Below are 27,889 nucleotides of genomic sequence, written 5' to 3' on the forward strand. Positions count from 1 at the left end.
AAAAAGATAATGAAAAACCAGTGCAAAATGGGAGTACTATGGGCCTGTTCAGGTCCCAAAATTTCTAACAAGGATTTAAATTAAATAATGCTTTGTACTTCACAAAAATAAGCTTACAAAAGACTTTATAATGTGTATTTATATGAGACTATTAGATACTCTGGAATCTTTGGAAAGGAAGGAGTCTTGCCAAGTCTGACCCCCCAATTATTTTTTCAAATAATATTTTGTATACTTTCCTAATTTCCCTAATTTATAGCATTGTCTCCTTTATAGGAATCAACTACAATGACTCTGGTCTTGCTGTGGAATGGGAATGTATTATGATTACAATATGAAGAAGACAATTATTTTTTCAAATAATATTTTGTATACTTTCCTAATTTCCCTAATTTATAGCATTGTCTCCTTTATAGGAATCAACTACAATGACTCTGGTCTTGCTGTGGAATGGGAATGTATTATGATTACAATATGAAGAAGTAAGAGCAATATATGTTTTTAGAAAAAGAGTTATTTTCTGTGCTCTGAATTCTTTACATTAGGCTTTTAATGTCCTGGGTTGTTTCTGGCAAAACTGAAGCTTATGAATATTTTATTTATATTTTATTTCAATAGTGATGCCAAAGTTTTCTAATTTACACAATAATCCCTAAAAGAAGATGAGGATGTATACTAGATGTTTTGGATAAATGTTTGTTAATCTATCAGCAGTCGACATACATTTAATTGTATATTGATTTTTTTTTGTATATTACTTTATACATCAAAACGCAATGTGTCTTTTCCTCTTATCTTTTCATTACAGGTTTGCTTGCTTTTGTGACTGTACCTATGGCGTTTTAATGGACAGTTGAATTAAAACTTTTGTAATTATGAAAACCTTATAATACTTATTTCCATGTTTTCCTTTATCACAGTTATATAGTTGGAATTTTATTTAGTTATAGGTAGCATAATTTTTAAAGGATTATTCCTAAAATATTTTAGTATATTAAAAATATACTGGCAGATTTTTTAATTAAAAACAATTTGCAAATATCCACAGATTTTGAGTGCCCCACTTGACACCAGAGACCTGGCTTTCAGCATTTCTTGAGCCCCTGTTGCTCCCATTCATTTCAATTGGAATTGTAGGTGCTCATTCCTAAGCCTACAATTTTGTCATAGAGGTCACAGAAGTCACCGACTCCGAATTTCCAAAGACCTCCATGACTTCAGCCCTGACAGCTGGGAGCTGCAGGGTCCTGCTGCCTCCTGCAGCAGCAGGGAGCTGTGAGGTAATCCCGCCACGTGAGGCAGCAGACCCCCAAACTCCAAGCCTCTGTGGACAGTGGGGGTACCCCACAGCTCCCCAGCCACCGTAGGCAGGGGGATCCCCGCAGCTCCCCACTGTGGCGGCAGCAGGGGGATCCCCAAAGCTTCCTGCCACGATGGTGGGGTAGAGGGACCCCCGCAGCTCCCTGCTGCGCAGTGAGGGTGGGGGACCTCCATAGCCCCGGGCCACCGTGAGGAGCAGGGGTGCCCCCACAGCTCTCCACAATGGCGGCAGCAGGAGGATCCCAGCAGCTCCCCACTGCCAGGGAGAGGGCAGGTGGACCTTGCAGCTCTGAGCCCCCACAGATGGTGGAGGCCCCCGATCTCCCAGCCACCCCTGCAGCTGCCCAGCTCCTTCCCATTTTATCATGGATATTTTTAGCAAAAAAGTCAGGGGGCTTCCATGAATTTTTCTTTATTGCCCGTGACCTGTCTGTGACTTTTACGAAAAATATCCATGACAAAATTTTAGCCTTACTCATACCATCTGGAAGTCTAGATCCAGGCGCCTTGTGCTTGGCATCAGAAAATGAGGCTAACAAAATTAATGAACAATTCCTAAAAATTTAACCTGTCTAGACTGAGAAAACACTGTTACAAAGGAAAAATATGCAAATACTAGAGATACCATTTATAATGAAAACTCTGTGCTAATTTCATGACACTATATATTTTTGTATGACAAAGTTAACAATTGTGATTTATTTTTAGAGCATTTTTCATGCTAGGAGTATCAGCACAATTTCACAGCTTGTTACTCTGCAAAATAAAATGGTACACATTTACAATTGACTGCTATTTAAAAATCATTTTTGGCAATTACCTGTTCTGAGATATAGTCAAATTGTTGCTAGCAGAAATAACTGCTAGATCAGCAGATGGTGTTGAAGGAGCCAAGACAAAATAGTCCCACATTGGTGAAAATGCTTTTTTGGCTAATGTATAGTTATCTGTCTGATAGGCAATCTACAAGAAAAGCATAGTTTTGAAATGACATGATTTTTATACTAAAAGTTGTTAGCAAGTAATATCATTATGAATGTGTTAATTCAAATAAAGCTGTTGACTTTCCTTGTTGTTTACATAGCCATACCAAGTCAATTCTCACTACAGTAATAAGCAAGGTTTTAACTCTTGTAATTCTATCCCCTTTCTACATTTCATGGAAGTTTATAACATTTGTGAGAATACTATCAGAACCATATCTGAGTAAAATAAATATAACCTTCATTTGATTCTGCTAGAATTTGTAGGACTTGAGTTTCAGCACTAGCATCAGAAAGGGTGGAACAAGGCCTTGGTCATTCAGCTGCACAGAGTCCTGTATGGGAATCATGTAGGTGTTACTACAGTTTGCGTAGCTGTACTAACTCCTTCTGGGTTTCCTCTACAACTGCTACTACTGCAGCAGCCATGGATGAGGGGATGCAAATGGATCCACAAAAATGAGCAGCCATTCATGTGCACAGCTCTTGCCTCTGCAGATCTAGGAGAACCTTTCTCACAGCTTTCCAAAATCAACAGGGCTGGAAGGTTTCACTCTCTGCCCAATGTGCAGCTCCCTCAAATTCCTCCTTGTTGAGACGAAGTTTATAAGAAGTATAACAAAGTTGCCTCACAGAGTTTTCCTGAAACCTGTTGCTGGTTTCTCCTTTGGAGGGGTTGGATTTAGCTCCTGGAAAGTTTAATCAAATCTTTAATCCCCATTCCTCAGAGTTTCATTTGAATGATCTCCTGCTGTTGGCCTGAACCCCAAAACGCAAAAGGAAAGAGGAGGATGCTAAGGGAAAAAAAACCCCAAGAGACTAAAAGGGGATTAAACAGGAAGCGACCGACATAGAAAAAAAGAAAGAAAAGGACAAGAGACGTAGTCCAAAAACATCTTCCCCCTTAAGATGGTCCCACATCGTTTTTGAAGTCCGAATTAGTAAGAGTGCTAAAGTCTATCGTTTGTTGTTTTAAAGTTGTGATTTGTCCTAATTATGTTTGTTGGCAAGTCCTGAAATTTTATCTTGTAACCTGACTAAAATAAGGTTTGGAACCACCATTCTCAGGGACAGAAACAAATCTTGAACCAAATTAAAAACATGTATCTATTCATTAAAAATCCAATCTACCTGAGTCAGGTATGCTCGAGCAGTAGTAGCAGAAAGTGGTGGATAAGCAAGGATTGGTTTAGTTGTTTCCCCAATGGCATCACCAATAAGCTTTCCATCCGAGGAGTATGCTGCAACTGCAAATATGTACTTTTCATTGGGATCTAAGCCTTTTATTTCCAGAAGGCTTTTTCCATCAGCTGGTATCTGTTAACAAAAATATTTCTAATTATGTGCACTGCATATAACAAAAAAGTAAATAAAATACAGTAAACCTTTATTGTAAGACCTTCTGGGTTTTTTTAATCACTTTTCATATAATCAAAGTTACAACCCATCAAATTCACTGATCCAAAGAATGTACCTAGCCTATAAAATATGTGAAGTTTCCATGGCAGATGTCATGGAATGTTATGATCAGATTATGTTAGTATACTTGGAGAAATTTGTAAGGCAAATAGTCTACAAGCTTCCTTTCTTGAAAGCAGAAAGAAAAAAAGTATTAGGCCCTTTCTGAAGGGTGACTGAGGACACACAGAAGAGCTAAGTATATAGCCTAAAAGGGTTCAAGTTCTCTCTCCCAAAGAATATAGTGGCCTTCATGTTTGAATGTGACAGCTACTGAGGAGTGACACCTTCAAATCTCCAAGAGTGGGGTGAAAATAAATCTAAGGTAATGTCCTTTAAAAAAGGAAATATAGCTCCATCTCTGTTTTTACTTAATAAAAATATCAAAAGAACTACCTTTATTTATTTCTCAAATCTGTTTTAAATTTCTCCTTGTCTATTTCTATATTCTTGTAAGCAGCTAGTGATAGAAATTGTAAATAAATTTTATACTTTCATCTGTTTTATTCTTTATTTTGTAGAGACTTCCTTGAAGAAAACAGCTATAGTAAAAATGGACTCTAATGTAACCATCTCGGACACATTCTACGTATTATTCCAAAAGAGTTGAAGGTAGAGTGTCTTAAGATCTGCAGAACTTAAAACACTTCAAATAAAGGTCAAAAATATACCAAAGATTTGGCCAACTAGCTGATTAGATACAGATGAGGAATGGAGGAGGTGATAGATACACACTCCAGTGAAAGCTGTATAGTGAGTCATTCAATGAGGGAGAATGACTTGCACAGGTTTTATCTTGGTCTTACCTTTTCTCCTGCATTTGGAAGATGATGATTATTTAACCTTACTTTTAAATTGCTTCCTGCTGCTATGCAGCCCAAAATACTGTACCAGGAAACCTTTTGAGAAAAAGACATCTACCATTATCTCTAATTTATTAAAATTTACTGTGAGAAGCAATATTGTCTAATGAAGAATTTATGACATTTTCTGAATACGAATAAGGGCTTTAAAGTGAATGTCATTATTATGAAAGTTGTTAGATTAATGGCACTAGAAAATGATTCCACAGTTTAGTAAGAAAGCAGGTACAAAAACACACAATGACTAAGGCTATGTCAACTCTACAAGCAAGGGGTGTGATTCCTCTGCTCACACACACACATACTCACACTAGCTCAATGAGAATCAGACCCCCTAGCTCAAAGTATAGACATAGCCAAAAACGTACACTGCTGCTCTACTGTCTTTCCAATGAGGCTCATACATGACCCAAGGGGACCACCTCTACAGGTGAGAGAGTTGTTAGGTTTTCATGCCCACTCATTCGGTCCTTTTACTCTCAAATTGAACTGCCAATAAAGGTGCCATTTGTGATGGTGGTTTTAATGATGTGGACACCTGGGCCCTGACCCAGCAAAGTACTTAGACAAATGAGCATGTGAGACTGGACCTTACCCAGAGCCCACTGAAGTCTATATAAAAACTCACATTGACTTTAACAATGTTGAAATGGGCCCATTAACTTCAATACAACTATTTACATGCATAAAATTAAGCTTGGTTAAGTGCTCTACTGGATAAAGACATTGTCCACTAGGAAATGGATCACCTCAGTTTACATACAATAGGCCTATGAATAGACCACAAATAAGACTGAATTCAAATCCATAATCTAAAAATGAAATACTCCACCCCAGAGACCCTTAAAGCATGTAATTATGTTGGCATCACTCAGACTTATTTTGTTTCTCTACATTTCGAGACACTGTGTTATTTTGTAAAAACAAATAATAGAACTAAAGGAAGAACATAACTCCATATATCAGTACTAAATAATCAAAATCACAAATAACTTAGGGCAAGATTCTGATACCCTTACTCCTGTTGAATACTTCATGCCTGGTCACACTGAAATCAACAATTCCACTTGTAAAGCAAGAGGCTACTTCACATGAGTATCAGACTCTGTCTCTTACTATTACAGCTTTATTCAGTTGGTGACAGTTTTCTTTAAAGTTTCACACGAGAATGTACCCTTTTTGTTTTAGGTTATGTTGCACCTTTCTTTACAAAATCCAACAAATTGAGTGGTTACATTTTCACTGTAAATATGCACAATGTTGAACATACCAAACTAAAATTCTCAACAAATATCATTTTACCTGTTCTTATCATTTGAATTTTTGGCTTAACTTTTAACTAATTGTCATTAAACAATCGGTTCATTTTCAAGCAAACAAATATATAGTGAAATATGGCAGGCTTTTTTTCATAAAATGAAACCATTTTTTAATTAATAAGGGAATAGATTTGGAGTTGTTTTGACTTTCAATGCAAGAAATGTATGTACCTTTATTTAAATGTAATTTAGGAGAGGATGCAATTTTAATTAACAAGGATTTTTTTTAAATCTCTTTCTGATTTCAATTTAACACACACATGTACCTTCAGGGGGGAAAAAGGGCTCCTGGAAAAAGTCTGTTCTTGAAAAAAGGATAAAAAAAATAAACATATTGCACCATCTAGTGGTGAATACCCTATAAGATCTGTTAAAAACTTACTATGCCATATATTAAAGTGGAATAAATACCCATACCTATTACAAAATGTTAAATATTGGATGCTTTAACTAGTTTTAAAACTTTTAAAAATTATTACTTAGGGCATAAATGGAAAGATATTGTCCCACAGTGAATTCAAAGTTGCAATTCAGTCAATTGGTCATAATAAATATACGAAGTCTGAAAACACTATTTCCAGAATTTTGTTTATAACTCGGAACAGCAATTGAGTCCTCACCATTTCTATACACAGCATGAACATGTTTGAAAAGATTTACTATTAAAATTCATCTCTTGAAAAAACTGCAGATAGTGGTTATTTGGAACATCAAATTGAAGTGTGCATAGTGCCTGCTTAGCAGAAGGATTAGTTTTTGACAGGTAGCATAAACGGATGATATATGGCAGTAACAGAAGAGAACAGACCACAGGAAAATAAATGTTTCAGAGTAGCAGCCGTGTTAGTCTGTATTCACAAAAAGAAAAGGAGTACTAGTGGCACCTTAGAGACTAACCAATTTATTTGAGCATAAGCTTTCGTGAGCTACAGCTGCGATTACAGACATGAAAGTTGCGATATTACAACAAAAAAACTTCAAATCCAGACTCCAGCAAGAGACTGCTGAATTGGAATTCATTTGCAAATTGGATACAATTAACTTAGGCTTGAATAGAGACTGGGAGTGGCTAAGCCATTATGCAAGGTAACCTATTTCCCCTTCTTTTTTCCAACCCTCCCCCCCCCCCCCCCGACATTCTTGTTAAACCCTGAATTTGTGCTGGAAATGGCCCAACTTGATTATCATACACATTGTAAGGAGAGTGATCACTTTAGATAAGCTATTACCAACAGGAGAGTGGGTTTGTGTGGGTGGGGGGGAGAGAAAACCTGGATTTGTGCTGGAAATGGCTCAACTTGATTATCATACACATTGTAAGGAGAGTAATCACTTTAGATAAGCTATTACCAGCAGGAGAGTGGGGTAGGGGGAGGTATTTTTTCATGCTTTGTGTGTATAAAAAGATCTTCTACACTTTCCACAGTATGCATCCGATGAAGTGAGCTGTAGCTCACGAAAGCTTATGCTCAAATAAATTGGTTAGTCTCTTAGGTGCCACAAGTACTTCTTTTCCTAAAAAGAAAAGGAGTAATGTTGCTGGTAAATGTCAAGTTCACAACAGTGAGTCACCAGTGACTCACAGAGATGAGAATTTAGAATTTATTCAGTTAAAACAACATAATCTACCTAAGAATGACAAAGAGCACTGTGATAAATATGGTATTGCTGAAGCAACTTTCTTCACTGCCACTTATAGTTTCACATCTTTCTTATGGAGTCATTATGAAAAGCATTACCTGAACATCTGAGGTGAATGGGGCTGGTTTAAATGTCATGGAGCAATGTGATCTGGAAAGCAACAGAGGAGGAGGGGGGATTCTGTTTTTCTTGCTAGAGATAGCTTGTTTCAGATTGGAGCACAATGCATTTTGTTCAGCTTCCACCTTCTGAATTAAAGCTAATGCATCCTATGATGAAAAATAAGAATAGAATACAAAATGAAGGTGAAAAACCAAACAGAAGAGAAAAATCAAAACACATTTTATATTTGCAAAACATCTCCAAAATGAATATTACAGTATGATAAAGTTCTCCACAATGCTGAGGCCCACGCATAGTGCCCCATCAATCAGTTATGGCCTGGGTTTAGGATTAGTGGGCTTTAAGTGGTGAATGGGGCATCGTGTAAGTCCTCTGTGCTAAACTGAATTTCACAATATACAAAAACAGGAATGCAGGGCTCTTTGATGGGTCACCCCAAGCTGAGGTGTTATAACGGTAGAGAAAGATGTGAGTAATTATTATTGGTGCTGATTAAAGATTAATGCTGGTAGGCAACTCTTGTTAGCTCCAATCAAGACATAAAAGGGATCAAAGGGATCTGAGAGAAGTGGAGAGCTAACTCGGAGAAACTTCTGGGAGGAAACTTTAGGAACAGCCATGCTTGGGAAGGAAGCTTAGGTTGCCCCCTGTCCCCCACTTTATCTCACTGAGTGAGATACAGATAGGACTGGCAGTGAAATAGCTCAGAAAAAATATGAGAGAGTGGAAGAGGACATGCATGAGAATGCAGGATTGGGCCCCTCCTCCTCTTCCATGGGCCCTCCGCTTCCCATTGGCCAGGCAGTGGGGAGGGAGGGTGGTTGAGAGCTGACTGCCCTGCTTTCCCTCTTTCCCCATTAATTTAAACCTCTTCTTGGATTTGGAGGGCCTTTTGTCCACTTTAGCTGCTTCACCCTTCCTCCCTCTAGATGTAATCTAGCACCTGTTTGGGGATTAGGAAGGATTTTTTTCCCATTGGACCAAAGTGGCAGATGTGCAGTGGGATTTTTCACCTTCCCTGCAGCAACATGGAGGCACAGTTAGGGTAAAAGGAGTAGGTCTTGGAAATTTAATAGTAGGATTTTTTTTGGAAAAAATGGTTACTCACCTTCTTGAAACTGTTGTTCTTCAAGATGTGTTCCTTGTATCTATTCCAGTTAGATGCGCAGTCGTCAGAAATGTCTTCCCCTAGCAGCACCCGTCGGGTTGGCTGTGGAGCCCGCTGGAGTGACGCCTCTATGGCACTCAATATATGACCCTGCGGACCCTGCGCCTCCTCAGTTCCTTCTTGCTGGCTACTCCGACAGAGGGAAGGTGGGTGGGTCTGGAATGGATATGAGCAACACATCTAGAAGAACAACAGTTACGAGAAGATAAGTAACCATTTTTTCTTCTTCGACTGCTTGCTCCTATCGATTCCAGTTAGGTGACTACGAAGTCCTACCTTGGAGGTGGGGTCGGAGTTATGGAATGACAAACTGGAGCACTTCTCGGCTGAAGGCTGCATCATCTCTAACATGCTGGGTTATAGCGTAATGAGTGGCAAATGTGTGCATTGAGGGCCACGTCGCTGCCATGCAGATTTCTTGAATTGGCACCTGGGCCAGGAACGCTGCTCATGAGGCCTGCACCCTCGTGGAATGGGCTGTGAGAGCCAGGGTTGGAACATTGGCTAATTCGTAGCAGGTGCGGATGCAGGAGGTAATCCACGATGAGATACTCTGTGACAAGACCAGGAGAACTTTCTTATGGTCTACTACCGCCATGAATAGCTAGTTCGACTTTCAGAACAGCTTAGTATGCTCAATGTAAAAAGCAAGCGCCCATCGAACATCCAGAGAGTTGAGCCGTTGCTCTTGGCTGGTCACATGAGATTTAGGTTAAAACACAGGCAGAAAAATGTCGTGGCTGGAGTGAAACTGAGACACAACCTTTGGAAGGAAAGCCAGGTGAGGCCTGAGCTGCACCTTGTCCTTGAAGAAGACCATGTATGGACGGTCAGAAGTGAGGGCCTTGAGCTCCAAGAACCTCCTCGTCAAAGTAATGGCAACCAGAAAAGCAACCTTCCATGATAGATACAGGAGTAAGCAAGTTGCCAATGGTTCAAATGGAGCTCCCAACAGTTTGGAAAGAATCAGGTTGAGGTCCCATGCAGAGATGGGCTACCTAACCTGTGGGTACAGGCACTCCAAGCCCTTGAGGAAGTGGCTTACCATGGGGTTGAGGAAGATGGAGCGCCTGGCCACTCCCGGGTGGAACGCAGAGATAGCTGCCAGGTGCACCTTGATGGAAGAAACAGCCAGATCTTGCTGCTTGAGCTGCAGCAGGTACTCCAGGATGACAGGAATGGGGGCCTGCAATGGTGCAGTATGGCTCTGGGAGCACCAGATCGCAATCTGCCTCCATTTTACCAGATAGGTGGCCCTAGTGGAGGGCTTCCTGCTACCAAGCAGAACTTCCCTGACCAATTCCGAGCACATGAGCTCCATGGGGTTTAGCCATGAAGCTTACAGGCCATGAGGTGGAGAGACTGGAGGTCTGGGTGACGAAGGCGACCACAGTCCTGGGTAATCAGATCCGGGAGCAGTGGTAGCATGATCGGGGTGTCTACCGAGAGCTCCAGGAGCATGGCATACCAGTGTTGATGTGGCCACGCCGGAGCCACCAGGATGACTGCCGCCTTGTCCCTCCAGACTTTGAGCAGGACCTTGTGTACGAGAGGAAATGGTGGGAACACATACATGAGATGATTTCACCATGGGAGGAGGAAGGCATCCACAAGGGAGCCCTGGCTGTGGTTCCAGAAGGAGCAGAACCTTGGGCACTTCCTGTTGCTTCGCGCAGCAAAGAGATCAATATGGGGAGTATATCTAGAAGATGGTGAGGACGACATCCAGCTGGATGGACCACTTGTGGTTGCGGAACGATCTCCTGAGGTAGTACGCCAGCTCGTTCTGTGATCCTGGGAGATACTTTGCCTCCAAATGGATAGAGTGGGCTATGCAGAACTCCCACAGCTGGAGGGCTTCCCAACAGAGGGGAGAGGAACAGGTGCCACCCTGCTTGTTTTATGTAAAACATTGCAGTTGTTTTGTCCTTCATGACTCCCACACATTGACCCCTCAAGTGGGCCTGGAAGGTCTGGCACACTAATCAAATTGCTCTCAGCTCCTTGATGTTGATGTGGAGCGAGAGCTCATCTTAAGACCAGAGGTCCTGTGTCTGAAGGTCTCCCAGGTGCACGTCCCACCCTAGCACCGATATGTCCATTACCAGGGACAGGGAGGGCTGAGGTCTGTGGAAGGGGACTTCCTTGCACACGTCTTGTTGGTTGAGCCACCAGCCCAGGGACTAGAGGACGTGACCCAGAAGAGTGACCACAGAGTCCAGACTGTCACATCCTGGGCAGTACGCTGACATGAGCCAAATCTGGAGAGGTCTGAGACGCATCCTGGCATGCTAAACCACGAATGTACAAGATGCCATGCGACCAAGTAGTCTCAGGCAGGCCCTTGCTGTAGTGGTAGGGTACTGTCTGAGATCTTGTATGGCATCTGAGATCACTAGAAAATGGGTTTCCAGCAGGAATGCTCAGGCATGCCCTGAGTCCAGGACTGCCCTGAGAAACTCTATCCTTGGAGCTGGTATCAGGGTTGACTTGCTCTCATTGAGAAGAAGGTCCTTGTTGCCCGTGCCTCTCACGTTCATTCACCACCGACACTACCAAGGAGCAGGTCTGTGGGTGGGTGTACAAATACTTCTGCCCCTTAGGGGGGACAAAGTACCTCCTTCCTACACCCTTAGTTGTGGGGGCAATGGAGCCTGGGGTCTGCCACAAGGCCTTCGAGTTGACCTGGATGGTCTTGATAAGTGGCAGGACCACCCTGGATGGACCTTCTGGGGCCAGTATGTCCACAGTCCTCTTGTTCTGCCACCTCCTCAGCCTGTAGACCCATATTGCGCGCCACCCTGCGCAGCATGTCCTGGTGGGCATCACTGTCTATAGGCGGTAGCCCTGAAGTAGAAGTCCCTGGCACTGCCTCGTCTGGAGAGGATGACGGGGATGCAAGCGGGGGAACAGGGTCATCCTGGACCTCCTGATCCATTGGAGCCTCCTGCCCAGCCTCCTGTTCTGGGTCAATTATCCCTGGATCAGCTGTAGGAGCAGGGGCCAGCTCCAGGGGAGGCACTGAGGCCGGAGTCCCCTCAGTGCCCTTGGGGGCAGGGCAGCTGGCCAAGGTTGCTGGCAGCCCAGTCTCAGATACCACTGACCAGGAGCCCTTGGACAAGGTACCCTGGACCTAGTGATATGCCCAGGGGGTCCAAAAGGGCCACTGTGCCAGCCCCTGCCCTTGCGCCAGCCATGGAATTGTGCCCACGTTGGGGCGTCTGTGTGCCGACTGGTGCCAGCTCCAGTGCGAGTATCTGGACCCCACCTCCAAGTCCAAAGACGAGGACCGGGATCTTGACGGCCAGGGCGGTGCCAAGCAAAGCTGGGCTGGTGAGCGGTGCCACAAGGATGGGGAGCTGTGTTAAATGAAGGGCACGGGTAGCTCTCTTTTATGGACACCCAGCCAGCCATTATAAAATCCCTCTTAGTAGCTGTTCTCTAATTGATCTACCTGTAAAGGGTTAAAAAGTCTCACTGCTATGCATAGGTAAAAGGAAGTGAGTGGGCATCTAGCCAAAAGAGCCAACGGGAAGGCTAGAACCTTTAAAAATTGAAACAGGACTCCCTTTTTGTCTGTTGTTTTCGGGGAGAGGCAGACAGAGAGCAGTGATGCTGTGAGAAGCTTGGGCCAGGTATGAAAAATCCTCAGTATCATACCTAGAAACTACTCATTTGAAACCCCAGATATGTAAGTAGAGCAGGAAATGTTTAGGAAGACGCAATTAGGTTTATCCCTTTTATTTCTTTATGGCTTGCGGATTCCTCTGTGCTAACCCCAGGTGCTTTTGTTTTGCTTGTAATCTTTAAGCTGGACCTCAAGAAAGCTATTCTTGATGCTTAATCCTCGTAGTTACTTTGTTGAAAATCTAGCAAAAGCCTAAGTTCCCAGATGTATTTTCTTTCCTTTTTTTTATTAATAAAATTTACTTTTTTTAAGAACAGAATTGGAATTTTTGTGTCTTAAGAGGTTTGTGCACATGTTGTTTAATTAGCTGATGGCAACAGCTGATTTCTTTTGTTTTTCTTTCTCAGCTCTTCCCCAGAGGGGGGATGAAAGAGCTTGAGGGTACCCCACAGGAAGGAATTCTCAAGTGTGCCTTCCTGGGGCATCAAATGGGTTTTGCACTTGGGTGGTGGCAGCATCTACCCATCCAAGGTAAGAGAAAAGCTGTAACCTTGGGAGTTTAATACAAGCCTGGAGTGGCAAGTATTAATTTTTAGAGTCCTTGTGGGCCCCCACCTTCTGCACTCTAAGTGCCAGAGTGAGGAATCAGCCTTGACAGGAGCAGTGCCGAGATCCATAGTTGCGCCACGAAGACAACAGACACCAAGACCTCAACCAGTGCTGTGATGATTGGTGCAGAGAACGGGACCTCCACTAAGTCAGGGACCTGTGCCGAGATGAGGATCAGTGCCAGGATGGTAAGCAGTGCCGCAAGCCAGACCAGTGCTGTGAGTCAGACTGGTGCCACAGGTCCAACCAGTGCCGCAAGTCCCAGTGTTGTCGTGAGATGGATCAGTGCCTGGACTCAAAGCGGTGCCTCCTTGTCAGTGTAGGAGAGCAGTGCCTTGGAGATGCAGGTGGATGCAATATCGCCAGCTTGCCTTGGGACGGTGCCGCCTTTGGTGGCGCTGGAGGCTGGTCATGGAGGACCAGAGACCACGGTGCCATTATGGCAATGAGGTCCCTCACAGCCTCAAAGGTGTTTGGGGTGGATGCAGAGCCCCACCTCTTCCACCACATGGCTTGGGGAGTCCAATGGCACCGGACTCAATGGGCAGATTTGTGGGGCCGAAGTTGACGGTGCCAGCTCCAAAGCTTTCAGTGCCGGGTACTCCTCCCTGGGACACGTCCCACTGGCCAACTCCTGTAGTGCCGGGGAATGGGACCAGTGGCCAGAGCCCTTCTGTGGTGCTACTTCTGCCACGGATGCTGGAGCACACCGCACCGATGAACTCAGTGCCAGGTCTTGCTGCGCCAAGGCAGATTGCGGTCTCAGAGCCACCTCAATAACTACAACTAACACTAAAACTACAGCAAACTGAAAGGCTAGGAGAATAAGAGGAGAATTTGCTAAGCAAGCCACCGCAGTTCCAACAACCATCACTGCTGGTAAGAAGAAACTGAGCAGGCGCCGGGCCAGCAGGGCATATATTGAGCACCATAGAGGCACCACTCCAGGGGGCTCCAAAGGTGACCTGATGGGTGCTGCTAGGGGAAAAACTTTCCAATGACTTTGCACATGGCGCACGCACACTTAACTGAAACTGATATGAGCAAGCGCTTGAAGAAGAACATTTAGTTTGTTGCAACATGCAGCCAGTGTTCAGTGCAGAAGAATACTAAAGCTAGTTCCCAGAATAAAAGAAACACAGATTTTGCTGGTGAAACTTGTCCTCTGGGAGGAGGAATAGCCTGAATTCTTCACAGACTGAGGTCCCCTTGTGGTACCCTCTATCCCCATAGGAGGGAGGGCAAGAGGTTTCAGAAGTGAGATGAGTCCAAGGGTAGGCTAAGGAGGGTCTTACCCAAAATATTGGTTAAAATCGAGGGAATTTTATAACCCAGCGGCTCTCAAACTGTGAGTCAGGACCCCAAAATGAGTCACGACTCTGTTTTAATGGAATCGCCAGAGCTGGCTTAGACTTGCTGGGGTTCAGGGCCGAAGCCCGAGCCCCACTGCCCGGGGCCAGCGTATATCTGCCGTGGCCTATCACACTATCTGGGAAGACCATTCACACCCAACCTCCGGTGGGGGAGGGAGGTGAGAAAGAGAGAAGAATCAGTCTTCCTTCCATCACCCCCACTCTCAGCACATGGCCCCATATAACAGGGTAGCTTGTCCCACGAGCCAGAGAGCCTGAGGCTAAAACAACCCTAATTGCAGGATAAGCCCAACCTGCAAGCGATCTGGTGTTTCCCCTATAAAAAGCAGCTGAAAGCTACAGTGAAGAGGCGAAGTTCAGGTAGTTTGTAAGGAGTGAGAAAGACTCCTGCAGGGAAGACCCTAATACCAGAAAAGTGGAGTAGTAAGAACCAGGAGGCTGAACTCCCACCAAATAAAGTCTGGGAGTGACTGTGACAGGACCAAGCTCTGGGAAGGAGGGCTGGGAATCCCTACTTAAGAGGAAAGAGACTTTGAATGGGGTTGGAGCTTGGATGGCCAATGTGTACCTAGAGGACTAAATACATTGGATCCCCTAGAAAGGTAGTAATTCAATTACCTTTGGACTGAGTGCAGGGAAACAGTGACCTCTGACCAAAAGTGGGTGCTCAGGAAATAGCCAGCCCTGTTACACCCCAGGAGCCAGCCCACTTCCCCACCCACCCACATGCACCAGCTTTCTCCTTATGCTAGCTAGGAGGTTGCACGGGCAACCTTAATTCTTGCATTCCTAACTCTTGAGGACCCAACTTGCAAATCTAAATAACATTATTTTTATTTACCTTTTTGGTGTGTGATATATACACAGGAAGAGAAAAGAATATATAATAGTGTGGTATCAAACAAAGTCTTTACCAGCATTTGTTTGGGATGGCCACGTTACTCAAAAGTGGTGGAACTATAGGTGCTCACGGCCAAGTTGCTGGTAAATCTTCACAACACCGCACCCCATTCTGTATTCTGCCATATACCACATATTTTACAGAAAAAATAGTTTAAAATATTTCTAGAGTGTTTTAAAAATCTTATTAGGACCAGTTTTTTCATTCTTTTATCTGTAAAGCCAGGTGTTTTTGTTACCATGGTCCAACTGTCTGGGACTGAAAGGATGAGAAAAATAACTAACATTTTAGAAACGTCTAAAAATGACAGAAAACATTTTCTAATATAGTTGCAAGTTTTAGAGTCCAATATCTTCCTGTTCCAGGGCTAGAAACAAGTACTGTATTTCACTGACAAAGAGAGGATTCTAATGGAAAGGCCCCTGCAGTCAATGGAAAGATTCCCAATGACTTCAATGGGCTCTGGATCAGCCATGCAATGCACTCACCCCCATGAGTTGCACAATACCAAATCTTACACCTGTCATTGATCTGGGAGTGAACATGTCTCATCTTGAATCTCATCCAATGTAGTTTGAGGAGAAAATCCTACATGTGGGACATGAAGGATTTGGGGAGATCTGCAGAGCTGGCTCAGAGTTGCAGGATCTGTGCCTGGATGGCTTGGCCTCCAACCAATCCATATATTTCGGGATGAAACAAATGCCCATTCCACAAGAGTCAAAAACACTTCTTTCCCTCTCCTTCTGTTCCTCCCTCCCTGCCACCTCATGGAATGCTTCAGGGTTTTCATGTTGACTTCAAGTTCCTCAGATCCCTTCCTTTTGGGTGTTTTTGCAAGAAGAAATAATCCAGTCCTGTGTTACATGGAATGTGAAAAACTGATATTTTAAAAAGTAAAGGAGGACTTGTTGCACCTTAGAGACTAACCAATTTATTTGAGCATAAGCTTTTGTGAGCCACAGCTTACTTCATCAGATGCCTTCAGTGGAAAATACAGTGGGGAGATTTATATACACAGAGAACATGAAACAATGGGTGTTACCGTACACACTGTAATGAGAGTGATCAGGTAAGGTGAGCTATTACCAGCAGGAGAGTGTGTGTGGGGGGACCTTTTTGTAGTGATAATCAAGGTGGGCCATTTCCAGCAGTTGACAAGAACGTCTGAGGAACAGTGGAGGGGGCGGGAAGGGGGGAGAAAAAACATGGGGAAATAGTTTTACTTTGTATAATGACCCATCCACTCCCAGTCTTTATTCAAGCCTAAGTTAATTGTATCCAGTTTGCAAATTAATTCCAATTCAGCTGTCTCTCGTTGGAGTCTGTTTTTGAGGTTTTTTTGTTGAAGAATTGCCACTTTTAGGTCTGTAATCGAGTGACCAAAGTCATTGAAGTGTTCTCCGACTGGTTTTTGAATGTTATAATTCTTGACGTCTGATTTGTGTCCATTTATTCTTTTACGTAGAGACTGTTCACTTTGGCCAATGTACATGGCACACGATGGCATATATCACATTGGTAGATGTGCAGGTGAACGAGCCTCTGATAGTGTGGCTGATGTCATTAGGCCCTTTGATGGTGTCCCCTGAATAGCTATGTGGACACAGTTGGCAATGGCCTTTGTTGCAAGGATAGGTTCCTGGGTTAGTGATTCTGGTGTGTGGTTGCTGGTGAGTATTTGCTTCAGGTTGGGGGGGTGTCTGTAAGCAAGGACTGGCCTGTCTCCCAAGATCTGTGAGAGTGATGGGTTGTCCTTCAGGATAGGCTGTAGATCCTTGATGATGCTCAAATAAATCTGTTAGTCTCTAAGGTGCCACAAGTCCTCCTTTTCTTTTTGTGGATACAGACTAACATGGCTGCTACTCTGAAACCTGATATTTTAAAGGGTACTTCAGAAATTTCACAATAAAGATAATTTATATTACCTCGAGGAGGTGCTTTTGGGAAGAACTGCTTGATCCTTTAGGGAACATCAATGCAGCCTTCTGCATCAGGAAGATAGCTTTGGATAACTTATTCTTTTTGATTTTATTCATTATATCTGATTCTGTAAAACAAATATATTGTTAAACAAGTGATATAATAAGGATTCTTAATTTTTTACACATTTTATAGCAATACTACACTAAACTTTTTAATCAATACATCAATATGCATTACCTGTGAAGAGACAAAGGCAATTTACATCTTTCCCAGGAGACTTAGTAGACTTGAGATTTTTGCCATCCATTTGAACACCTATATGGATAGAAAACACTTCATCATCTTGCTCATTATGATGGTCCTGTTGAAGAGTACTGTCAGAGGGTTTATAGGTAGTTCTGTATCTGAATTCTTACTCTGACAATATATGCTCCTCTCTGTTCTTTTGTTTGGATCATCGGCATTTCTTAGAGTGAGCTGACAAGCAAAAATATTCCATCCCCTTATCCCGACGATCCTAAGGAGCACTGCTAGCTCATGGGGAAAGAGGAATCTTGTGTTATCTAGTGCAGTGGTTCCCAAACTTGTTCCGCCACTTGTACAGGGAAAGCCCCTGCAGGGCCGGGCCGGTTTGTTTACTTGCCGCGTCCACAGATTCGGCCAATCGCAGCTCCCACTGGCCATGGTTCACTGCTCCAGGCCAATGTGAGCTGCTGGAAGCGGCGGCCAGTATGTCCCTCGGCCCACACCACTTCCAGCAGCTCCCGCTGGCCTGGAGCAGAAAACCGCGGCCACTGGGAGCCACAACTGGCCGAACCTGCCAACGTGGCAGGTAAACAAACGAGCCTAGCACAAGCAGCGGAACAAGTTTGGGAACCACTGATCTAGTGTGACAAAGTCAGTCCTGAAAGATATAAGGGCATGGTCAGGGCCGTCCTTCGGATTATGGGGCCCTTCGCAGTATTATTAAACTGGTGCCCCAGCCAGCACTGCTGACCCCAGTGTGTCGAGGGGGCACAGCCATTACTTCTGTCCGCGGACCGCCAGAACCTCCCCATTGCTGACGTACACCAAGCTTCATGTGTGACAGTGGCTCAAGGCAGGCTTTGCGCTGACACATGGGGGTTGCATCTTGCCAGAGCCCACAGCCCTCCTGCAGCCCCTAGCCACTCCTGGCTCACCACAAGCATTTTGACAGGAAGTACCAAGAAGTAATAACAACAACAACAATACGTGTGTGTGTGTGTGTGTGTATGAGAGCCAGTGTGTGTGAGAAAGTCAGAGGGAGAGCCTGTGTGTGTGTGTGTGTGTGTGTGAGAGAGTGTCAGTGTGTGTGTTGGGGAGTGTGAGACTGTATGCGTGTGTGACAATCTGTATTGGGGGACTGTGACTTGTGAGAGCCTCTGTGTGTGTGTGTGTGTGTGTTTTAGGGAAGTGTGAGAGACTCAGACTAATTAAAGATACCTGAGGGCAATTAAGGGCTGCTAGTGACCTTTAAAAACCCTTCTTCTGGTGAAAGATCAGCGCCAGTGTAGTACAATAACAGCCTGAAGAGGGGAAAGGGGAAAATATTTCTGTTTGTGTTGGGAGTTAGGGTTTTTTCTTGTTTTGCTTAAGAGAACTTCTTGGCCTAGCCTGCGGCCAACCATGTAAATAAGGAAAAATAAACCACAGTGAAGAGAAAACCCCTCCAGAGTCAGACTGATTTACTCCAGGCCCCTACACTGTCCAAGGGAGAAAGAGGCTGACAAGGTGAAAGAAGTACCCTACCACACTAGGATTTCATGGGAAATCCTGAAGTACAAGATTTATAATGGCTTTTAAATATTCAAAAATGGACCAAGCAGAGTGATTCTTTGGGGCCTTCCATACCAGACTGGGAGAGCAGGTTTCTTGCTAACATCGAGTAGATAAGGGTAAATTGGTAGCACAGAAATTGAGACTACAAATATTATAAAATAAACTATTCAAATCTACTTTTCTAGAGAGAGTATATAGTACAGATGATCCATCTACAGAGCTTCCTCCTTCCTTTATTTTAATGACATTACAGCAATTTGCAATACAATTGAAATCATGTAACTCACTGTCTAGGAGCCAAATACTGGAGTCCATATTAAGATTTAATTCCCACTGATGTAACCGAGCACAGATTAAAGATTGCAGGATATTGTTTGATAAACAGATGTTAATCTCAACATGTTATTTCTGATTGTGTGTGAAATATAAACTGCCCCAAATTTGCTGCATTTTACAAGCATTGATAAACTTTTATGACTTAAATAACATTACAAAAATATACTAGCACACACATTAATCCAACTGTGAAAGTTATTTAGCTTTATTAAACATTACCTTGTTTCATGTTAAGAAGTTTCACAGCGACTCTGTGTTGAGCCTGAATAAGCTCCAAGTGTAAATCCATCACAAAATTGTTTTTTGGGACTGGCTTATCATTACCATATGCTGAAGAAGCATTCAGATTTTGGCCTTTTGAATTCTTCTGATAAAAAGAAATTAATTAAGCAAATACTGATTTAAAGTAAGCCATTTTAATATATTTATTTTGAGATTACTAATAAGAAAATTACTAATTTAGTATGTTGAGGAAGTTTCAGCAATTTGCCATAACTATATAGATAACAAATATTCAGAAATTCATTCTCTTTAAAATAGTCAAAAGCAAACTCAATAATAAAGTATAATACACAGACACAGATAAGAAACATAACACAGATTTCTGAATCTTACAATCAGAAGTCACAAAACTACACTCAAATGAACTATCTACATCAAAAATGAAATAGTTCTATCCATGGTCAACTACTCTACAATAGGTTATGGAAATAATAGATGCTGTTCACATCAGGGAAATGATAGTTTTCAACACGCCTTTTACGTAGGATGAGTGGAGACAATGTGTTTTACAATATGTATGAGCCAAATACGCTGGGAGGAAAAATTTAATCAGAAAAACGTGAATGATCATTTGGAATCATTTAAGAACTTACTAGATGCCCAGAAATATATACATATATTTATAGCTGCCTTCACTTCTACTCTAAACCAGGTCAGTTTAACCAGCATTGAATTCTTCCTGAATTGTGGCATTATATATGTATATATATATATATATATATATATATATAATGGCATGTATATATAAAAATGGAGGAAGGGAGAAGTTGATAGTAATGAATACAAATCAGAAGCTAAGAACTGTGGAAAATTGTTAAGGGAAGCAAAGAGACATAAGGAGAAATTTGTGGCCAGCAGAGTTAAGGACAACAGGAATTTTTAAAAATATATTAGGAATTAAAAGAATCCTAACAATTGTATTGATCCATTACTAGATGGAAACGGTACAATTATCAACAATAATGCAGAAAAGGCGGAGTGTTCAATACATATTTCTGTTCTGAATTTGGGGAAAACAGATTATATAGTTTCTACATATGGTGATGATAACACTCTTTCTATTCCACTAGTATCTTTGGAGGATGTTAAACAGAAGCTTCTAAAGTCAGACATTTTTAAATCAGCAGGTCGAAATAACTTGTATCCAAGAGACTTAAAAGAGCTGGCTGAGGAGCTCATTGGACCATTAACGCTGATTTTCAATAAGTCTTGGAGTACTGGGAAGGTTCCAGAAGAATGGAAGTAAACTAATGTTGTACCAATTTTTAGAAAGGGTAAATGGGATGCCCTGGGTAATTATAGGTCTGTCCGCCTGACACACTACATCTTGAATATTGTGTCCAGTTCTGGTGTCCACAGTTCAAAAAGGATGTTGATAAATTGGAGAGGGTTCAGAGAAGAGCCACGAGAATGATTAAAGGATTAGAAAATGTGTCTTACAGTGATGGGCCCAAGGAGCAAAATCTATTTAGCTTAACGAAGAGAAGGTTAAGGGGTGACCTGATTATAGTCTATAAGTATCTACAGGGGAACAAATATTTAATAATGGGCTCTTCAATCTAGCAGAAAAAGGTATAACATGATCCAATGGCTGGAAGTTAAAGACACATTAAGACTGGAATTAAGGTGTAAATTTTTAAGTGAGGGTAATTAACCACTGGAACATTTACAAAGGGTCATGATAGATTCTCCAGCACTGACAAATTTTAAATCAAGATGCGATGTTCTTCTAAAAGATCTGCTCTAGGAATTATTTTGGGGAAGTTCTACGGTCTGTCTTATACAGGAGATCAGATCCTCTAAAGCAATGGTTCTCAGAGCCGGTCCGCCACTTCTTCAGGGAAAGTCCCTGGCGCGCCAGACCGGTATGTTTACCTGCCGCGTCCGCAGGTTCAGCCGATCATGGCTCCCACAGGCCACGGTTCGCCGCTCCAGGCCAATGGGGGCTGCAGCAAGCAGCATGGGCCAAGGAAGGATCCCAATTGGCCAGTGGGAGCCGCGATCAGCCGAACCTGCAGACGCGGCAGGTAAACAAACTGGTCCAGCGAGCCAGGGGCTTTCCCTGAACAAGCGGCGGACCAGCTTTGAGAACCACTGCTCTAAAGCACTTGCAACACCTCCCAGCTTGGTATCGTCGGCAAAATTTATAAGTGTACTCTGTATGCCATTATCTAAATAATTGATGAAGTTATTGAACAGAACCAGACCCAGAACTGATCCCCGTGGGACCCCACTCATTATGCCCTTCCAGCATGACTGTGAACCACTGATAACTACTCTCTGGGAACGGTTTTCCAACCAGTTTTGCACCTACCTTATAGTAGCTCCATCTAGGTTGCATTTCCCTAGTTTGTTTATGAGAAGGTCATGCGAGACAGTATCAAAAGCTTTACTAAAGTCAAGATATACCATGTCTACCACTTTCCCCCATCCACAAGGCTTGTTACCCTGTCAAAGAAAGCTATCAGGTTGCTTTGACACTATTTGTTTTTGACAAATCCATGCTGACTGTTACTTATCACCTTATTGTCTTCTAGATGTTTGCAAATTGATTGCTTAATTATTTGCTCCATTGTCTTTCCGGGTTCAAAAGTTAAGCTGACTGGTCTGTAATACTTTACCTTTGTACAATAGGTGTCAAGTACTGATTTTCCATCTGGTAAAATGGTCATTAAGCGAGACATGTTCATTCCATTAATTGCTTTTTCAAGATTTTCATAAGCAAAATGTAACTGTTCTGCAGGGCTTTTCTGAAATAAATTCACATACAAATAAACTGAGAGTAGCGCTAACAGCTACATTATATACTATGGAAAACAAAGTGCAATCATTTTTTGTTGTTGCTATTAAGGTCCAATCATATTCTCTTTAGACAGACAATATTCCCATTGGCTTCACATGCTAATTTTGAAATTTTAAAGTTCAGCCATTTATCAGTTAGTGGTAAATATATATATTCTCATTCACATATAACTAAAAACACACATGGACAGATTCTCCTCAAACTTTCTAAAACAACATTCAAATCCGCAAAGGCAAATTTCTCAGAATATGTTTACAATGGAGGTAAAATCTCAGCCATAAATTTAGTATTCCCTAGCAGCAGTTTTACAATATTCTATTAAAAAACTGTAAAAAAAAATATTAAGGTTTCAGAAGCAAGCATTCTAAAGTTAGGATATTCCAGTGTGAAGGATGCTCCCTGTGCATGTGCTCTAAGATATAGGGCCAGATTTAGAAATATATTTAGGCATTTATTGGGCTTTTCAAAAGCACCTATGTGCCTAAAGTAATTGATTTCAATGAGTGTTAGGCACCTAGGTGCTTTTCAAAATGCCTACTACATGCCTAAATACCTTTTAAAATCTGGTCCATGGCCCTTAAATTACCTAAAGACATATTATATCTCAAATAATATAATATAATACCATATAGCTTTTTGTCCTATAGGGCTTAGTGATGGAACTTGAATGGTCTCTTGATATAGAGTTTTTTAAGGTGAAATTTCCTAGATTTCTTTAAAAGAAAAAAATGCCATGATCTGGAAGTATTTGCCTGTACAGCACTGCAATGCCCTAAAAGGTAAGGGCTTCAGTGAAGTTATGTTCATTCACACACAACTTGCAAGACTATAGTCGCCTTTGAGGGTCTCACTGAATGAAGCAAGAGCTCCATACAGGACATCTTTTATACAAATTAAATATATTAAATTTGGTAGATCCCAAAAGAATCAAATTACTAATCCTCTCCAAAATCTTAAAGCTGGTCCCATGCACTGCGATCACACCTGTGGGTGTCAGTTCTCCCTTCCCCTTCCTTTCTTCCCCCGTTCTGCCTCCCTGCTACTATGCATAGACTTGGATTAGCTGGGGGCAGTGCCACTTCAAAACAAGAATACAGAATTAACTACACACCACCTGTGTGAGTTTGAGCCAATGAGCGGATGGGGGGCAGGACAGGGAACAGGTACGGGAAAGTTCGAGGAGAGAACAAAAGAAAAGGCAGAGGAGAAGCAGTGGCACTGAGCTGGGGCAGAGACTGAGACAGGATGCAGAACTGGAATCAAGAGCTGCTTGGAGGAGAACGAGCTGCTTGCAAAACGCAACTCTTACAGATGCACAACCTGGAGCTAACAGGACGGCTGCAATCATGTCGCAAGACCCACCACTTTGAGCTCACAATGCAGGTGCCAGTATCAGGAGCTAACTCTGCCCCCCTAGAAGGGAAGGCTGGTGTTTGTGCAGAGACACATGACTGGAACCCAGGACTCCTACCCAAATCCGGGGAACCCCTACCTTACAAGTGGCTCATGAATAGGATTTGGGAAGTTTAAGAAGGGACAATGTTGGGAAGCCGGCTACATCATGAGGAGGTGCTCCCAACGTTGGGTGCTCTAAACAGGGGACCCTCAGGGTGCGGGATCAAACTCTGCAGGGACAATCACTAGGCCCAACACCCAACTGGGAACAATCCAGATTCATCAGCAAGTGTCTGATCGTTCCCATCAACTTCAATGGTGTGTGGATGGATGCCCTGCAGGACACGAGTTCTCAGGGGAGTTCTATGGCACTGGCAGTCATAGGACTTATCTACCCCTCCCAACAACTGGGTTTGGTTAGTTGCTGAGAATGGACTCAACATTCCTTATGTGGGGTACATGCTTGCTGATGTACAAGGCTAGGCTCCGAGACACTTTGCCAACTGGGGATCACTGTAAGTGAAACTGATAACCACACCCTGCGTCCTGTTGTTCTACACATGAACCTGCTCCAGCACTGCTATAATGAACTTCTAAAGGTACTGCAGGGTCATTAATCCTGGATACCCCACAGGGAAAAAAAAGTGTGGTAGAACACCAATAGAGAAATACAGAAGTAGCAGTGCTTCCCCAACATGCATGGAAAGGCTAAGATCTGGGACACTCGCCCTCTGAGAATAGGGCCAGATACCAAGACCGTTCTCCTGTGTAAGACAAAGACTGACATAGAGGCAAAGATTATACCACCCCAGTGGAGCCCTACCCCGGCACCAGTGCAAACCTGATCATGGTGGCTTGTAGCTTGGCCACTGTCAAGAAAGGGGTGCTGTCAGGAGTGTCCTGAACCAAGCCCATCAGCCTATAAGATTGTACCACAGTCAGGTCATTGCACAGGTCCTCTGCCTTGACTGGGCAGATATAGCAATTCCCAAAGCGAGACCAGAGGCTGGGAGTGCACCTATTGCCTTGTAGAGTAGCATTAGCGAAGGTTCAGGAGGCCTGGCTCCAGGAGATAGATATGGGCGATGTGGAGATTACCACAGAACAGAGAAAGCATCTGACTTGGAAACATTCTGCCACCTTCTCCAAGAACTTGGTCAACTTTGAGTGTGTGACTCTGTGATGGGCTGTCCACCCTACACAAAGCCTGAAGGGGTTTAGGTGGCTAGATGGGCCAATTAACTCCATAGACTGCACCTGGAAGAGGAGCCAGGGAGCAAGGACTAATTAGAGATAAAATTCAGCTGGATAGAAACACGAGGGGCCTGTATAAAGCCCAGTAGCTGGGACTAAAAGGGAGCTGCAGAGAGAAGGAGGCTGCAGTCATACTCAGGGTGAGAGAAGGAAAGGTAGGAGGTAGTCCAGGTATACAGCAGTAAGGTTCAAGGCCATGCAGATCTTGACTGCTTGTTGTAGGGTCTCTGGGCTAGAACCCAGTGTAGAGGGTGGGCCTGGGTTCCCCTACCAGCCACTGGGCAGTGGTGCCATTAAGGGGCAGTGAGAGGAAAGACTGCCTGGAACAGTGGGTCCCAAGAAACTTTGATACCCTGAAAGTGGAGGACTACATTGACCTGGCTGGAGGGCCAAGCCAAGAAGCAGAAGTAGTCAAGTATGAAGACAGTGAGACTGAGAGTGAGACAGAGTGAGCAACTTCAGGAGGGATGTTGGCCTGGCAGAGCTAATGCCCAAACATGACCAGAAGGAGGTGCTCCACAGTGAGTAGAGCACCCTGTGACAGACTCCTATCCAGCATCCGATTGCCACCAACCACTCCCTGATCTGAGAGAGGTTCCAGATGGTCCCACGTGCCTTATATCAACCATTAAAAGAGATGCTCAATGAAATGAAGGAAGCAAGTATTATCAGAGCAAGCTACAGTCTATGGGCCGCCCCCATTGTCCTGGTAAAGAAAAAAAAAATAGGGAAACTCCACTTCTGTGTGGACTATTGGAAACTCAATGAAGTTATATATAAAGACCACTCCCCTACACAGAGGAAGCATTGACTGCCCTTAAATACGCCTCCCTATTTTCCACCAAAGAGCTAGCTTGTGGGTATTGACAGGTACCAATGACATCAAAGGACCAGGAAAAAATGGCCTTCGTTACCCCGATAGGACTCTATGAATTCATGCACAGGCCATTTAGCCTCTGCAACACTTCAGGAACATTCCAGCAGCTGGTAGAGCATTGCCCAGGTAGTGAGGAAAAAAGGGTTATTTACCTGCTGTTGTGAACATATGTATTCCGCTGCTGATGGTGTTTGTGTACCTAGGGCACTCAAGTCAGAGACTTTTGCCAGCAGTAACACTAAGTGACACATGCACCCCATCTCTCCTCATGCTCTAAGGCAAGGGCAGAAAAGGGGTGTGGCTGCCACCTCCCTCTCTTTTCCTTTACACCACTGTATGTCATGTCCAAGGTAGCGGGAAAGATGAAAGGACTGTGGAATGTACAGATGCACTACACACCTCGAAGAACAACAGTTACTGTATGAATAAGTAATTATTTTTTCTCCTTTAAGTCATTGTGCACCTATACATTCCACTACTGGTGACTCCATCAGCCCCTTTGAGGTAGAGGGCCTTCAGATCATCTGAACAGAGATTGTAAAGCCAATATGCCAAAATTGGCATCGTTACAAGAGGTTTGAGTGATGGTATCATGAGCTAAAAAAGTATGTACAGATGACCATGTTGCTCCCTTACAGATATCAGCTATGGGAACATTGCTCAGAAAGGCTGATGAAGTTGACTGAGCCCTGGTGGAGTGAACCATTATGCTCAGTGGAGGAGAAACTTGAGCAAGATTGTAGCAGAGCTTAATGCAATCAGAAATCCAATGTGAGATTTACTGAGTTGACACTACATAGAGCCTGGGAGAAGTGCTGAAGGATATAGTGCAGTCAGGTAAAATACCAAATCTCCATGAACATCCAAGGTATGAAGTGTTTCTTTAGCTTCAGAAGAATTGGGTTTCAGAGAAAAAAAAAACACTGGCAAATTAACAGTTTGAGTCATTTGGAAATCTGGCACTATTTTAGGCATAAACTTAAGGGGTAGCCTAAGGGAAATCTTGTCTTTGTCAAAAACTATAAAAGGAGGATCACCTAAGAGAGCATGAAGTTCTGAAACCCCCATAGAAGAATTGATTACCACCTGAAAAGCTGTTTTCATAAACAACAATAGTGAGGTTGTAGCGATAGGCTTGAAAGGGGGGTGGTTCCTATGAGTTTGGTGAGGATTACACTGAGATTTCATACAGGTACAGGATCAGACACAGAATGGTAATCATTGAGTTGACCTTTCAAGAATTGGGAAATGAGAGGATGAGAGAAAATGGAAAACCCATCTACTGGCAGATGTAACACAAAAATGGAAGCCAAGTGACCTCTCACAAAACAAACTGAAAGGCCTGGTGCTTTCAGGTGCCAACATACAGTCTAGCACATACATAACTTCCATGTGATAAGGCAATAAATGTTGAGATCATGTCCAAATTGAAAATCTCTTCCACTTTGCTGCATACAGGGCTCTAGTGTATTCTTTTCTGCTTCTTATCAAGATGGTCTGAACCACTTGGGAGCACAATTGCTCCTGAGAATTCAACCAGAGATCATCCATGCATAAAATGGAGAGATTGGAGGTTAGAATGTAGAGACTTGCCTTGGTTCTGGGACAGAAGATCCTCAACTAGTGATAAAATTATTGGCAACTGGACAGAAAGCTGATATAGGGCCAGGAACCAATATTGTCTTAGCCACACCCATCCAATAAGAATCAATGTTCTTCTGTTTCTTTTCAGCTTCCTGAGTACCCTCACAATGAGAGGAACTGGAGGGAATGCATGTAGGAGATGACTGGATCATGGAAGAAGAAAGGCATCCATGATGGAACTCAGAC

The 27,889-nt window shown here is 43.1% G+C and overlaps 1 protein-coding gene across 1 annotated transcript in view; it reads right to left on the reverse strand.

Moving 5' to 3' along the window:
- Positions 1–27,889, reverse strand: part of CFAP54 (cilia and flagella associated protein 54) — a 207,597-nt gene that overhangs the window by 137,430 nt on the left and 42,278 nt on the right. The window contains exons 17-24 of the mRNA XM_073327473.1: positions 22,352–22,480; positions 19,668–19,815; positions 17,550–17,627; positions 17,315–17,436; positions 7,683–7,853; positions 4,568–4,660; positions 3,435–3,620; positions 2,141–2,283 (exon numbers count right to left, since the gene is read on the reverse strand). Of these exons, the coding sequence (XP_073183574.1) occupies positions 2,141–2,283; positions 3,435–3,620; positions 4,568–4,660; positions 7,683–7,853; positions 17,315–17,436; positions 17,550–17,627; positions 19,668–19,815; positions 22,352–22,480 (1,070 nt within the window). The remainder of the gene's footprint in view (positions 1–2,140; positions 2,284–3,434; positions 3,621–4,567; positions 4,661–7,682; positions 7,854–17,314; positions 17,437–17,549; positions 17,628–19,667; positions 19,816–22,351; positions 22,481–27,889) is intronic.

Source organism: Lepidochelys kempii, chromosome 1, assembly GCF_965140265.1.
Source record: "Lepidochelys kempii isolate rLepKem1 chromosome 1, rLepKem1.hap2, whole genome shotgun sequence".
Taxonomy (NCBI): Eukaryota; Metazoa; Chordata; order Testudines; family Cheloniidae; genus Lepidochelys; species Lepidochelys kempii.